General features: G+C 43.5%; 1 protein-coding gene across 2 annotated transcripts in view; it reads right to left on the reverse strand.

The window, feature by feature from the left end:
* Window positions 1-13091: 13091 nt before the first annotated feature.
* The window catches only part of prkcha (protein kinase C, eta, a), a 58992-nt gene continuing 56938 nt past the window's right edge, over window positions 13092-15145 (reverse strand). For both annotated transcript variants that reach the window (XM_024430245.2, XM_024430244.2), the window contains 2 exons: window positions 14071-14217; window positions 13092-13785 (listed from right to left, as the gene is read on the reverse strand). In XM_024430245.2, coding sequence (XP_024286013.1) covers window positions 13639-13785; window positions 14071-14217 — 294 coding nt within the window. In that variant the 3' untranslated portion in view covers window positions 13092-13638. The remainder of the gene's footprint in view (window positions 13786-14070; window positions 14218-15145) is intronic.

The raw sequence follows: 15145 nt of genomic DNA on the forward strand, positions 1-15145 counted from the left end.
AAACCCCGGCCTGGTTCCCGGAAGTCTCACGATGTCGCTCCTCTGGGTTTAGAAACTCTGTGGCTAGGTGATCAGCTGCTTATCAATTCAATTTCAATTACATTTAAGGGATTTATTGACATGGGAAACATATGTTAACATTGCCAAAGCAAGTGAAGTAGATAATAAATAAAAGTTAAATAAAACAATAAAAATTAGCATTACACTCACAGAAGTTCCAAAAGAATAAAGACATTTCAAATGTCATATTATGTCTATATACAGTGTTGTAACGATGTGCAAATAGATAAAGTATAAAAGGGAAAACAAATTAACATAAACATGGGTTCTATTTGCTTATCTCCCCCAGAGAGATGAGCAATTACTACAGGTCTGGAATCAGCTAACATTTTATACTTGTTGTTTACTCCATGTGTAACTCTGTGTTGTTGCCTGTTCACACTGCTATGCTTTATCTTGGCCAGGTCGCAGTTGTAAATGAGAACTTGTTCTCAACTAGCCTACCTGGTTAAATAAAGGTGAAATAAAAAAAGAGAATCTGTCCCCTCCCATTACCTCTTTGTCTTTTCGGGAGCGCGCGCAATCACATGCCTCTCCACCGGCGGCGCGCACGAGCTCTATGGTACTGTATATTCCATTTGTTTGGTTTCCCTCCTTTACACCAAGTTGACTGAACTGCTATCATTAAAATGTAAGCATGTCACATTTACCAGGCCAAATGTCAGTTCCCTTACAAATTCAATAAAATACTAACATCAAACAATCTCAGTTCAATCTACACAAAATAATAAAACATGAGCATTTATCTTTTACAATGAGAAGTGAGGCATTTTTTACCAAAAATGTAGGCCTATGGTTCAAGAGTGGGGGGTTATGGCAGTATTACCATTCCAAACTCAAACTCTTTTCCAGTAAATATTACCTTTTAATGTGCCATGACACAACCAGTCATGATGTTTTTATCTGATTGTCAAAAAAGTAAGTTTCCTTTGCACGTTCATCCAAAATAATTCCAGCATCTGAACAGTGCACTGTGCACCCGCCAACTTTCCTTCAATATGCAAGTGGCTACAACTATCTCACCGGAGAAAGCATCCGAGCTAGGCAAAACAGCGCCCCTCTGTCTTACATTATGTAGCCCAAGTGGCTTGCGAAATATTCAACCCCCTTGGCATTTTTCCTGTTTTTTTGCCTTACAACCTGGAACTAAAATAGATTTTGGGGGGGTTGTATAATTTTATTTACACAACATGCCTACCACTTTGAAGATGCTAAATATTTTTTCTTGTGAAACAGACCCCCAAAAAACAGAACTTGAGCTTGCATAACTATTCACCCCCCAAAGTCAATACTTTGTAGAGCAACCTTTTGCAGCAATTACAGCTGCAAGTCTCTTGGGGCATGTCTCTATAAGCTTGGCACATCTAGCCACTGGAATTTTTGCCCACTCTTCAAGACAAACTGCTCCAGCTCCTTCAAGTTGGATGGCTTCCACTGGTGTACAGCAATCTTTAAGTCATACCACAGATTCTCAATTGGATTCTGTCTGGGCTTTGACTAGGCCATTCCAAGACATTTCAAATGTTTCCCCTTGAACTACTCGAGTGTTGGTTTAGCAGTATGCTTAGGGTCATTGTCCTGCCGGAAGGTGAACCTCCGTCTCAGTCTCAAATCTCTAGAAGACTGAAACAGGCTTCCCTCAAGAATTTCCCTGTATTTAGTGCCATCCATCATTCCTTCTATTCTGACCAGTTTCCCAGTCCCTGCCGATGAAAAACATCCCCACAGCATGATGCTGTCTCCACCATGCTTCACTGTGGGGATGGTGCTCTCAGGCTAATGAGAGGTGTTGGGTTTACGCCAGACATAGCATTTTCCTTGATGGCCAAAAAGCTACATTTTAGTCTCATCTGACCAGAGTACCTTCTTCCATATGTTTGGGGAGTCTACTACATGCCTTTTGACAAACACCAAACGTGTTTGCTTATTTTTTTCTTTAAGCAATGGCTTTTTTCTGGCCATAAAGCCCAGCTCTGTGGGGTGTACGGCTTAAAGTGGTCCTATGGACAGATACTCCAATCTCTGCTGTGGAGCTTTGCCGCTCCTTCAGCGTTATCTTTGGTCTCTTTGTTGCCTCTCTGATTAATGCCCTCCTTGCCTGGTCTGTGTGTTTTGGTGGGCGTCCCTCTCTTGGCAGATTTGTTGTGGTGCCATATTCTTTCATTTTTTAAATAATGGATTTAATGGTGCTCCGTGGGATGTTCAAAGTTTCAGATTTTTTTTTAGAACCCAACCCTGATCTGTACTTCACCACAACCTTGTCCCTGACCTGTTTTGAGAGCTCCTTGATCTTCATGGTGCCGCTTGCTTGGTGGTGCCGCTTGCTTAGACTCTGGGGCCTTTCAGAATAGATGTATATATACTGAGATCATGTGACAGATCATGTGACACTTAGATTGCACACAGGTGGACTTTATTGAACTAATTATGTGACTTCTAAAGGTAATTGGTTGCACTAGATCTTGTTTAGTGGCTTCAAATCAAAAGGGGTGAATACATATGCACGTACCACTTTTCGTTTTTAATAAAATAAAATAACATTTAAACAAGTTATTTTTTAAATTTCACTTCACCAATTTGGACTATTCTGTGTATGTCCATTACATGAAATCCAAATAAAAATCCATTTAAATTACAGGTTGTAATGCAACAAAATAGGAAAAACGCCAAGGGGGATGAATACTTTTGCAAGTCACTGTATCTGATGCTGGCTAGTCAAAAGGAGTATGACATGCCATACTCTTTTAGGCCAGACATGATCAGATACATGGGTAACACATGAATGTCCTCTGCCTCAAGGAGAAATAAATCCCCTGCCAGTATTATCAGCAGCACCTGTCGTTTTACTAAAGAAATTAGTTAACTTAGGTACTTTTTCTGTTCAAATTAAATCTTCTTTCTTTTTCTCTGCCCCACTCTGAAAGCTCCTCTTTGCTGGAGCTTAATTTCAATGACAGTCACGTCTGCAACCATATTGAGTGGAACAATGCACAGGAATGAATCAGTCTGTGGGTGATTAATGACACTCGTTTCTACTATTATGAGAAAAACTGTAGGTATGGAAATAAATAATGGTCTATTATGAATTATTATTCAGCTGTATGGATTCATTTACTTTTTTGAGGCCTGTTTAGTAAACAATGTCCTGGGATAAACCCCACTCCCTCCCCATTTACTTTGCAAATTTCAAGCTTTCTGCAGATTTTGCTGCTGCTGAACCAAAACATAATTGGAGTGATGAGCTGAGCAGCCCACGACAGCGGGTCGTTTGTCAGGGGGGGCTCAAGTAGAGAACTTATATATTTTTTAAAAACTATTACTAGTATTTTTATTATGCTCAGCTCACTAGGCCCCTTAATGAGGCCTGAGGCATTGCACAGGGGTTGAATTTTTGCAAGGTCTGATTAAACCAGATTAGTAGCCTGCACTGGTGCCTCCCGAGATCAATGCTCTTGACCTTAAACCTTGAGCTAAACTGATGCTCCAGTAAGTCATAGAATAAAGAAGATAGAGGTGGGATTTTGTTAGTTTAGTGCTGGCAAGGTTTTACTGGGATATTGAGAAGGGATTGAAAGTTCGCATTAATCCAAATATTTCAGCAACTTTAAATTTAGAGCCGTGTGAGGCATCCTCTTTCAATTGAATAAAGTTCATATAAGGTCTATGTGTCCTTGTAGCACAGGCTAGTGGGACATTACTTGTGCTCTGTTTAGACGGGAGCTATTTCCTGCCATTGATTTCAAACAATGCTAATTTTATATCTTAGGAATTTCTTCCAGCAGGATAAATCAGTGACTCTGGTACTGTCTGAAGACTTCCAGTGCTAAATGACAGGAAGTTCCCATCCTATCTGAACATATCAGTGCACATCTCTGGGTCAAGAACATCGAGCTCTGAGCAGGTTCAACACAGGGCAGCAAATTGTTTCTTCTGACTGCTGGGATTTCCTTCAGCGTCAGAGAAGGGTTGTTTTCAAACCTATCTTCCATCTCCTAGACCAGCTGCTTATTAGCAGAATGCTTGGCCAACATCTAAGTCTCCCTTTCAACAAACAGTAACCTCAACTTCCTGTAACTATCAGAGGCGACAGTCATGACACTGTAGTTTCCTGTTTATCCATTTATTGTCTGTGACGATAGTAAGAATGTAAGATATACAGTACATGATGGCTCAAACAGATGATGGATCTTTATGGTTAGGGTTGCAACTGCATTTCCCTTCTCTCTCTCAAGATATCCATAAAGCAACATATTAATAATAATCTGATGCAGTATCTTATAGTCTCTTGTTGCTATCCTGTACCTGTCCCGCAGGAGTGATGTTAGGATGTAGCGATCCTGTGCAGATGTTGTTACACGTGGTCTGCCACTGCGAGGACGATCAGCTGTCCGTCCTGTCTCCCTGTAGCGCTGTCTTAGGCGTCTCACAGTGCAGACTTTGCAATTTATTTGCCTGGCCACATCTGCAGTCCTCATGCCTCCTTGCAGCATGCCTAAGGCACGTTCACGCAGATGAGCAGGGACCCAGGGCATCTTTCTTTTTGTGTTTTTCAGAGTCAGTAGAATAGCCTCTTTAGTGTCCTAAGTTTTCATAACTGTGACCTTAATTGCCTACCGTCTGTAAGCTGTTAGTGTCCTAACGACTGTTCCACAGGTGCATGTTCATGAATTGTTTATGGTTCATTGAACAAGCATGGGAAACAGTGTTTAAAACCCTTTACAATGAAGATCTGTGAAGTTATTTGGATTTTTATGAATTATCTTTGAGACAGGGTCCTGAAAAAGGGATGTTTTCTCTTTTTGCTGAGTTTAGATATCTACCTCAATTACCTCATACCCATGCACATCGACTCGATACATCGAGCATAGCTGTGCTGCAATCCCAGCTTCAGATGCAATCGTTAGGCAAGGGTAATTTCAGTGTAGGAAAGGATGAGACAGTGTCTGTGCCACAAGTAAGTACAGATAGTAGTATAAATCCCCTCGTACAGTCCCTGCAGCCGGACAACTTTCTCATGGCTTCTGGAGGGAAATGCTTTAGGAATGCTCAACCGGTGTCGCTCATTCAGCCGACAGAACCTTTCAACAGGTTCTCCTCATTAGGCAGCGAGTCGGAGTCAGAGGCTGAGCCTTCTCTGGTCTCTACTCCTCCCGTTAAGGGGTCTGAGACGCCGAAGCCTCCCACCATTAGCTCTGACAAATTGAAAACCATAGTCATTGGCGACTCCATTACCCGTAGTACTAGACTTAAAACAAATCATCCAGCGATCATACACTGTTTCCCAGGTGTCAGGGCTACCGACGTTAAGGCTAATCTGAAGATGGTGCTGGCTAAAGCTAAAACTGGCGAGTGTAGAGAGTATAGGGATATTGTTATCCACGTCGGCACCAACGATGTTAGGATGAAACAGTCAGAGGTCACCAAGCGCAACATAGCTTCAGTGTGTAAATCAGCTAGAAAGATGTGTCGGCATCGAGTAATTGTCTCTGGCCTCCTCCCAGTTAGGGGGAGTGATGAGCTCTACAGCAGTATCTCACAACTCAATCGCTGGTTGAAGACTGTTTTCTGCCCCTCCCAAATGATAGAATTTGTAGATAATTGGCCCGCTTTCTGGGACTCAATCACAAACAGGACCAAGCTTGGCATGTTGAGGAGTGACGGACTCCATCCTAGCTGGAGGGGTGCTCTCATCTTATCTACGAACATAGACAGGGCTCTAACTCCCCTAGCTCCACAATGAGATAGGGTGCAGGCCAGGCAGCAGAATGTTAGCCAGCCTGCCAGCTTAGTGGAGTCTGCCACTAGCACAGTCAGTGTAGTCAGCTCAGCTATCCCCACTGAGACCGTGTCTGTGCCTCGACCTAGGTTGGGCAAAACTAAACATGGCGGTGTTCGCCTTAGCAATCTCACTGGAATAAAGACCTCCTCCATTCCTGCCATTATTGAAAGAGATTGTGATACCTTACATCTCAAAATAGGGCTACTTAATGTTAGATCCCTCACTTCCAAGGCAGTTATAGTCAATGAACTAATCACTGATTATAATCTTGATGTGATTGGCCTGACTGAAACATGGCTTAAGCCTGATGAATTTACTGTGTTAAATGAGGCCTCACCTCCTGGTTACACTAGTGACCATAACCCCCGTGCATCCCGCAAAGACAGAGGTGTTGCTAACATTTACAATAGCAAATTTCAATTTACAAAAAAATAAATAAAACAACGTTTTCGTCTTTTGAGCTTCTAGTCATGAAATCTATGCAGCCTAATCAATCATCAATTATTATGTTTGCAATCACAACAAATAATCTGCTCAGACCCCAACCAAGGATCATCAAAAGCCATGCTATAAATTCTCGCACAACCCAAAGATTCCTAGATGCCCTTCCAGACTCCCTCCGCCTACCCAAGGATGTCAGAGTACAAAAATCAATTAACCACCTAACTGAGGAACTCAGTTTAACCTTGCGCAATACCCTAGATGCAGTCGCACCCCTAAAAACCAAAAACATTTGTCATAAGAAACTATCTCCCTGGTATACAGAAAATACCCGAGCTCTGAAGCAAGCTTCCAGAAAATTGGAACTGAAATGGCGCCACAGCAAACTGGAAGACTTCCAACTAGCTTGGAAAGACAGTACCGTGCAGTATCGAAGAGCCCTCACTGCTGCTCGATCAACCTATTTTTCCAACTTAATTGAGGAAAATAAGAACAATCCAAAATGTCTTTTTGATACTGTCGCAAAGCTAACTAAAAAGCAGCATCCCCAAGAGAGGATGGCTTTCACTTCAGCAGTGATAAATTCATGAACTTCTTTGAGGAAAAGATCATGATCATTAGAAAGCAAATTACAGACTCCTCTTTAAATCTGCGTATTCCTCCAAAGCTCAGTTGTCCTGAGTCTGCACAACTCTGCCAGGACCTAGGATCAAGGGAGTCACTCAAGTGTTTTAGCACTATATCTCTTGACACAATGATGAAAATAATCATGGCCTCTAAACCGTCAAGCTGCATACCCTATTCCAACTAAACTACTGAAAGAGCTGCTTCCTGTGCTTGGCCCTCCTATGTTGAACATAATAAACGGCTCTCTATCCACCGGATGTGTACCAAACTCACACAAAGTGGCAGTAATAAAGCCTCTCTTGAAAAGCCAAACCTTGACCCAGAAAATATTTTAAAAACTATCGGCCTATATCGATTCTCCCATTCCTCTCAAATTGTTTAGAAAAAGCTGTTGCGCAGCAACTCACTGCCTTCCTGAAGACAAACAATGTATACGAAATGCTTCAGTCTGGTTTTAGACCCCATCATAGCACTGAGACTGCACTTGTGAAGGTGGTAAATGACCTTTTAATGGTGTCAGACCGAGGCTCTGCATCTGTCCTCGTGCTCCTAGACCTTAGTGCTGCTTTTGATATCATCGATCACCACATTCTTTTGGAGAGATTGGAAACCCAAATTGGTCTACACGGACAAGTTCTGGCCTGGTTTAGATATTATCTGTCGGAAAGATATCAGTTTGTCTCTGAGGATGGTTTGTCCTCTGACAAATCAACTGTAAATTTCGGTGTTCCGTTTTAGGACCACTATTGTTTTCACTATATATTTGACCTCTTAGTGATGTCAATCAGAAACATAATGTTAACTTTCACTGCTATACAGATAACACACAGCTGTACATTTCGATGAAACATGGTGAAGCCCCAAAATTGTCCTCGCTGGAAGCCTGTGTTTCAGAAATAAGGAAGTGGACGGCTGCAAATGTTCTACTTTCAAACTCGGACAAAACAGAGATGCTAGTTCTAGGTCCCAAGAAACAAAGAGATCTTCTGTTTAATCTGACAATTAATCTTGATGGTTGTACAGTCATCTCAAACAGAACTGTGAAAGGACCTCGGCGTTACTCTGTACCCTGATCTCTCTTTTGACGAACATATCAAGACTTTCAAGGACAGCTTTTTTCCATCTACGTAACATTGCAAAAATCAGAAACGTTCTATCCAAAAATTATGCAGAAAAATGTATCAATGCTTTTGTCACTTCTAGGTTAGACTACTGCAATGCTCCACTTTCCGGCTACTCGGATAAAGCACTAAATAAACTTCAGTTAGTGCTAAACACGGCTGCTAGAATCTTGACTAGAACCAAATAAAATGATCATATTACTCCAGTGCTAGCCTCTCTACACTGGCTTCCTGTTAAGGCAAGGGCTGATTTCAAGGTTTTACTGCTAACCTACAAAGCATTACATGGGCTTGCTTTTACCTATGGTTCCGATTTGGTCCTGCCCTACATACCTACACTGTCACGTTCTGACCTTAGTTCTGTTATTATATCTTTGTTTTAGTATGGTCAGGGCGTGAGTTGGGTGGGTTGTCTATGTTAGTTTTTCTATAATTTGGGATTTCTGTGTTCGGCCTAGTATGGTTCTCAATCAGAGGCAGCTATCAATCGTTGTCCCTGATTGAGAATCAAACTTAGGTAGCCTGGTTTTACTTTTGAGTTGTGGGTGTTTATTTTTCCGTTTCAGTGTTTGCACCATTCAGGACTGTTTCGGTTTTCATTTTGGATTCTTTTGTTCTTTTGTATTTTGTATTCATTAAATCATTAAATCATTATGGATACATACCACGCTGCATTTTGGTCCGATCATTGATACTCCTCGTCAGAAGAGGAGGACGAAAACCCTTACATACACGTATGCTACGGTCACAAGACGCAGGCCTCCTAACTGTCCCTAGAATTTCTAAGCAAACAGCTGGAGGCAGGGCTTTCTCCTATAGAGCTCAATTTTTATGGAATGGTCTGCCTACCCATGTGAGAGACGCAGACTCGGTTTCAACTTTGAAGTCTTTATTGAAGACTTATCTCTTCAGTAGGTCCTATGATTGAGTGTAGTCTTGCCCAGGAGTGTGAAGTTGAACGGAATGGCACTGGAGCAAAGAACCGCCCTTGCTGTCTCTGCCTGGCCGGTTCCCCTCTTTCCACTGGGATTCTCTGCCTCTAACCCTATTAAAGGGGCTGAGTCACTGGCTTACTGGTGCTCTTCGATGCCATCCCTAGGAGGGGTGCGTCACCTGGGTGGTTTGAGTCACTGACATGATCTTCCTGTCTGGGTTGGTGCCCCACCTTGGGTTGTGCCGTGGCGGAGATCTTTGTGGGCTATACTTGACCTTGTCTCAGGATGGTAAGTTGGTGGTTGAAGATATCCCTCTAGTGGTGTGGGGGCTGTGCTTCCGCAAAGTGGGTGGGGTTAGATCCTGCCTGTTTGGCCCTGTCCGGGGGTATCGTTGGACGGGGCCACAGTGTCTCCCGACCCCCCCTGTCTCAGCCTCCAGTATTTATGCTGCAGTAGTTTGTGTCGGGGGGCTAGGGTCAGTCTATTATATCTGGAGTATTTATCCTGTCTTATCCGGTGTCCTGTGTGAATTTAAGTATGCTCTCTGTAATTCTTTCTTTCTTTCTCTCTCTTGGAGGGCCTGAGCCCTAGGACCATGCCTCAGGACTACCTGGCTTGATGACTCCTTGCTGTCCCCAGTCCACCTGTCCGTGCTGCTGCTCCAGCTTCAACTGTTCTGCCTGCGGCTATGGAACCCTGACCTGTTCACCGGACATGTCCCAGACCTGCTGTTTTCAACTCTCTAGAGGCAGCAGGAGCGTTAGATATACTCAATGATCGGCTATGAAAAGCCAACTGACATTTACACCTGAGGTGCTGACCTGTTGCACCCTCGACAACCACTGTGATTATTATTATTTGACCCTGCTGGTCATCTATGAACATTTGAACATCTCAGCCATGTTCTGTTATAATCTCCACCCGGCACAGCCAGAAGAGGACTGGCCACCCCTCATAGCCTGGTTCCTCTCTAGGTTTCTTCCTAGGTTCTCGTCTTTCTAAGGAGTTTTTCCTAGCCACTGTGCTTCTACACCTGCATTGTTTGCATAAAATTGGATTTAATTTGACAGAGCACAGGATGAGATTTATTCCTGAAAAACAGGGACAAAACAAGAGGTGTGAAACCCCCTTCCCTCTTCTCAGACCACATCCCTGTGTCTGATATGAAAGGTGAAAATGACTGACATTTATCTCCATTGTGTTTGAATTACTATCCTCATGAGTACGGGAAATCCCCCAAAGTCCCCACAAGGATACTAAAACAAGGAACATTCTCCCTCGTCCTCATGAGGACAAAGGCTATTTTAAGCTTAGAGGTTAGGTTTATGGTTGCAATTAGGGTTAGAATTAGGGATAGGTTTAGGGTTTGGTTTAGGAGTTAGGGTTAAGTTAAGGGTTAGGTAAAATAGGATGTTTTTTAGGTCCCCACAAGGATAGTAAAACATACTGTATTCTGTGTGTGTGTGTGTTTGTGTTTTCCGGGAAGGACAGAGAAACTTTTTCACATGGACCCCTCGGCAGTCATTACAGTATTTAATAGAGCAGATCAGCCGTTCTGGTTACGTTACCATTTTCCCTGCTATCGTCTATGTGCTGGAGTCAGTCAGTTATCTTGACTAATGGTCACAGCCAGTGGCGACACGTCATTCAGCCCAACCTGTCTTGAGCCCCACCTGTTTAGCCCATTTCATTTTTTTGCACCTCTTTTGCATGTTATTCTGGCTTTAATATTCTGTCACATATCAGTTTGCAAACAATGTTTAAAAAAAGAGTTAATAAAGCTGCATGCAGACATGGTCTCTTTTTTGCTTTCTTGAGTAAGGCAGCCTAGCTCAGTACTTTCTGTGGTGCTGGGACAGCCAGCAGAAAATACAGCGCCTCGGGGTTGGTAATGTTCTCAGTGTTCTGTCACTCATGGGGACACTACGTCACCGCAAAATCTACGGGTAGAGCTCGAATATTTATTATTATTATTTTACATTTTACCCCTTTTTCTCCCCAATTTCATGGTATCCAATTGTTTTAGTAGCTACTATCTTGTCTCATCGCTACAACTCCCGTACGGGCTCGGGAGAGACGAAGGTTGAAAGTCATGCGTCCTCCGATACACAACCCAACCAAGCCGCCCTGCTTCTTAACACAGCGCGCAACCAACCCGGAAGCCAGCCGCACCAATGTGTCGGAGGAAACACTGTGCACCTGGCAACCTTGGTTAGCGCACACTGCGCCCGGGCCCACCACAGGAGTCGCTGGTGCGCGATGAGACAAGGATATCCCTACCGGCCAAACCCTCCCTAACCCGGACGACGCTAGGCCAATTGTGCGTCGTCCCACGGACCTCCCAGTCGCGGCCGGTTACGACAGAGCCTGGGCGTGAACCCAGAGTCTCTGGTAGTACAGCGCCCTTAACCACTGCGCCACCCAGGAGGCATAGCTCGAATATTGAAGCCCCTTGGGTGCTGCCATAGACTTACATTAGAAGTGCCCATCAAAGAAGGCTCAAAGTCATTGGCCACATATCTACAGTAGCTTTGATTGGACTGATCTTTGTCAACATCATACTTTCAAAATCTTAGCTAGCTAGCCAGACAAGCAGTCATCATCATAAATCAAGTCGACAATCTACTAGCAAATCCTTTTCATCCTTGCCACATTAAAATAAATTATAGATAAAACATATCGGTGCTCATCGGCCATAAACATTACTCAAATTCAAAAATGAGTGCTGAGGCGTGACTGCAGCCTCGGGTTCTATCCCCAGCTGTGACCTGGAGACCCATTGGATGGCGCACAATTGGCTCAGTGTTGTCCGGGTTAGGGGAGGGTTTAGCCAGCCAGAATTTCCTTGTCTCATTGTGCTCTAGCAACTACTTGTGGCGGGCCGGGCACCTGCCCGATGACTTCGGTCCTCAGTTCGACGGTGTTTCCTCCGACACATTGGTGCGGCTGGCTTCTGGTTTAAGCAAACAGTGTGTCAAGAAGCAATGCGGCTCGGCTTTCGACCTTCGCAGAGTCTGTAGGGGAGTTGCAGCGATGAGACAAGATTGTAACTTCTGGCCCATGACGTTATATGTGAATGTTTATCCTTTAAAATGTTTGAACCCCTTTTTCCCCCAATTACGTGATATCCAATTGGTAAGGAACTACATTTTTTCCCCCCTCTGACTGGGAAAATACAGAAAATAATTTAGACTCGGAATTCCAAGCCGGGAACTCGGGCCTCTTTCTTGAGCCCACAAGAAAGACCGCCGTGCCACTTTCCTGTTCAAGTGAGCACAGCACAACAAGGTGAGTCCAAAAATGTCTTGTATGCTGCTGCATAAATGATGCAATATGCCAGGGAGATATGTATACTGAAAGTATGTTGTGTAGTAAGCAGTTAGTAGCCCATGTGCCTCACCCTAATAATTTGGTCCCTTTCCCCCCTCATAACTTAGCCTACTGTTCTGACTTGGTGGTGCACATGTAGCCTATAGCCTGTTTTAGAGAACTGTAATCATTGAATATTGTAAGAGCTTTCATTGTCAGTCTATATTTATCCTACGGTTCTGACTTGGTGTACAGGGAAAATACTGTAAGAACGGCCCATGTCCTGAATTCTGTTGCTGTACATTTCTAAAGTGCTGAACAAAGTTATATTGACTACGCCCGTCCTAGCTAGCTAATTAATGTCTTCATTGAAATAACGGATTGCCTCTTATCCGCTCATCATTCCCTTATGCCATAGTTTGTAGATCTCAATTGTCAGTAGAAACCACATTTGTTTAAGCAAAGTCAGACATATCAGCTATGTTTTTTTAAAGGCAGTAAATGAGGCTGAATGAACTGTTTCACTGCTAGACAAGGCTCTGTTGATAGCCAGGTGTAGCAGCGGTAAGGATTCACTCCATGGTGCTGAAAAGTTCAGCTCTGCTGTTGGGACAGCTTTATGTAGGCCTAAGAGTTTGTGGGCACTGTTCGTCACCGTTATAGTGCAATTAATGTATTGTTTAGTGTTGTGTAGTGGTTTTGCTGGCATGCATAAAAAAAATGTTTGCCCACCAGGATTTACATGCTAAAATCACCAATGGTCACAGCATTGAACAAGAAGTATGTCGAGTTAATAAAGACAAAGATACACAATTCTCATTAGTTTAAAAAATGTGTGTATTTATCTTGAAGTAACTGTAGGGGAATTCATATTTCTGTATCAGTGGACAAATTGCCATTAACCTTGCTTTGCATTTCAGTCAACTAGTCTGAAAGATCAGTAAAACACTTTGAGCAAGATTACAAGTCAGAACTGTCCCATGTTTTCTAAAGGTGACAGGAATGAGCATGGAAAAATAAAGAATCTCTGATTAAAATCTGGCCTCATTGAGCAACCTCTGTCTCAACACAAAACCAGTCAGTCATGTCTCACAGTGACGAGACAGTGATGTCATATCCCACAGTGCCAAGACGCAATTACGCAACAATCCTGCTGCAAGAATTTAATTGAGAATGTCAGAAGCTGGAGATGTTTTTCAGTGCTACAGTAAGAGTCCTCATGTAATTGGAAGTCAGCCTCTTCCACTCAAACTGCCTCCCCATTGGGCAGAAGTAGAAGTCAGTAGGGCCAGAGAAAAAGGGGTGAACAGTGAAAGGGGGAGGTATGACAGAAGTCTGGGGGTGCTGGGGTGTCACACAGGGCCCCTTAATCGTCCAGCAGCTCAGGAGCAGTGAAGGAGAAGTTGTGAAACTCGTCTTGGTTGACAGAGGGAAGGAGGTCCTCAATCGGCGTCAGGGTGGGCTCCTCCTGGGTGAAGTCTGGGTCAAAATTGTTCACGTCCTCTGCAGTTTTCTGAAAGTGAAGTATTGGTTAGACAGGAAAGGAGGCACAATAACAAAATATCAGTGAGATGTCCTGGAAATACTTTTGGGTAACTGCCAACAGATACCACCTTGCATGTCTTTCATAACCCAGGCCACTACCTACCATACTGTAATTCAATGATAAGAGAATAAAACTGGGTGTGTATTATAAATGGTAAGATAGGAAGGTATTACAACTCTACCGTAATATCTACTGTAAACAGTTTGTAATGACATCAATCATGTGTATCAGGTGTGTGTGTGCGCGCCTCACGATGCGGGGTTTGAAAGGCGGCTCCAGCTCCCTGCGGTTCAGCTTGTCCCAGTCGATTCCAATGAAGAAGGCGTGGCTAGTCACAGCATTCTCCCCGCCCTCTTCCGCCATGCAGCCTAGACGCCGGGCTGGGTTCTTAGTCAGGAACTGTGGAGAGAACAGAAATATAATTGCATATGAGAAGTGAATAAAAGTAAAATAAAGTGTGTTAATGAAGTAAATCATTTGAATGTGGCTTATAATATGACTGTTGAGATTAGCATCAGTTTTGGTTCGACCTTGAATGCCATCCCATCCACCCCCCCCTGACTTGCAGAAACACACACCCCGAGGCCCAGTAGCACCTCCTTTCCGGCTCAGCTTGGCGTCTGGAGAGACACAGATGTGTTTTGTAAATTCTATTTATCTGAACTGTGTCAACAAAACAAAGCAACCATTTCCTGGACTAAATACTGTATGTGGACCTTACATTTTTCTCAACAACATCTGACGTTGGTGGGTTTGAGCAGCCAAGGGGAAGAGTCAAAGAAAACACAACAAAACTAAATTAAACACAGTCTCTCAAAATTCCTTGAGGAGTGATTCCAGAGGAACAAATTAATGTATTGGACCGCTGTTTTGGCTGAGGAGTCTAGGGGGCTAGCAGTGACATTCCCAATCAGCCAAAACTAATGAGAAATGGGACCAGATTCACCTCCAGTCCACCCCAAGATTAATAGGTCTTGCCACACCAGACCCAAACACAGTTAACAGAACATTAATACTCTCCCTTCCGTGACGGCTACAAATCCTTCCCCCACCCAGGACTACGTTTTTGGCTAGAAAGTCCAAGCTGCTTAATAAGGACTCCATGAGAGTGCTAGCCACTGCCCACATTCAATGCCATTTTGAATACGCTAGTACTCCAGATAGCCTAGAATTAGCTGATCAGGGCAGTATTGAAGGGGAGTCCACGTACTCACATAGGCAGGTGCTGCTTTCAGGAACTCAACTGGTTGCCTGTTGAGGTTAGGGTGTCCCAGATTAGACTTGGTTTGGTTTACAGGACTATTCATGGTTTTGCGCCCAGATATCT

The sequence above is a fragment of the Oncorhynchus tshawytscha genome, linkage group LG08 (assembly GCF_018296145.1).
Source record: "Oncorhynchus tshawytscha isolate Ot180627B linkage group LG08, Otsh_v2.0, whole genome shotgun sequence".
Classification (NCBI taxonomy): Eukaryota; Metazoa; Chordata; class Actinopteri; order Salmoniformes; family Salmonidae; genus Oncorhynchus; species Oncorhynchus tshawytscha.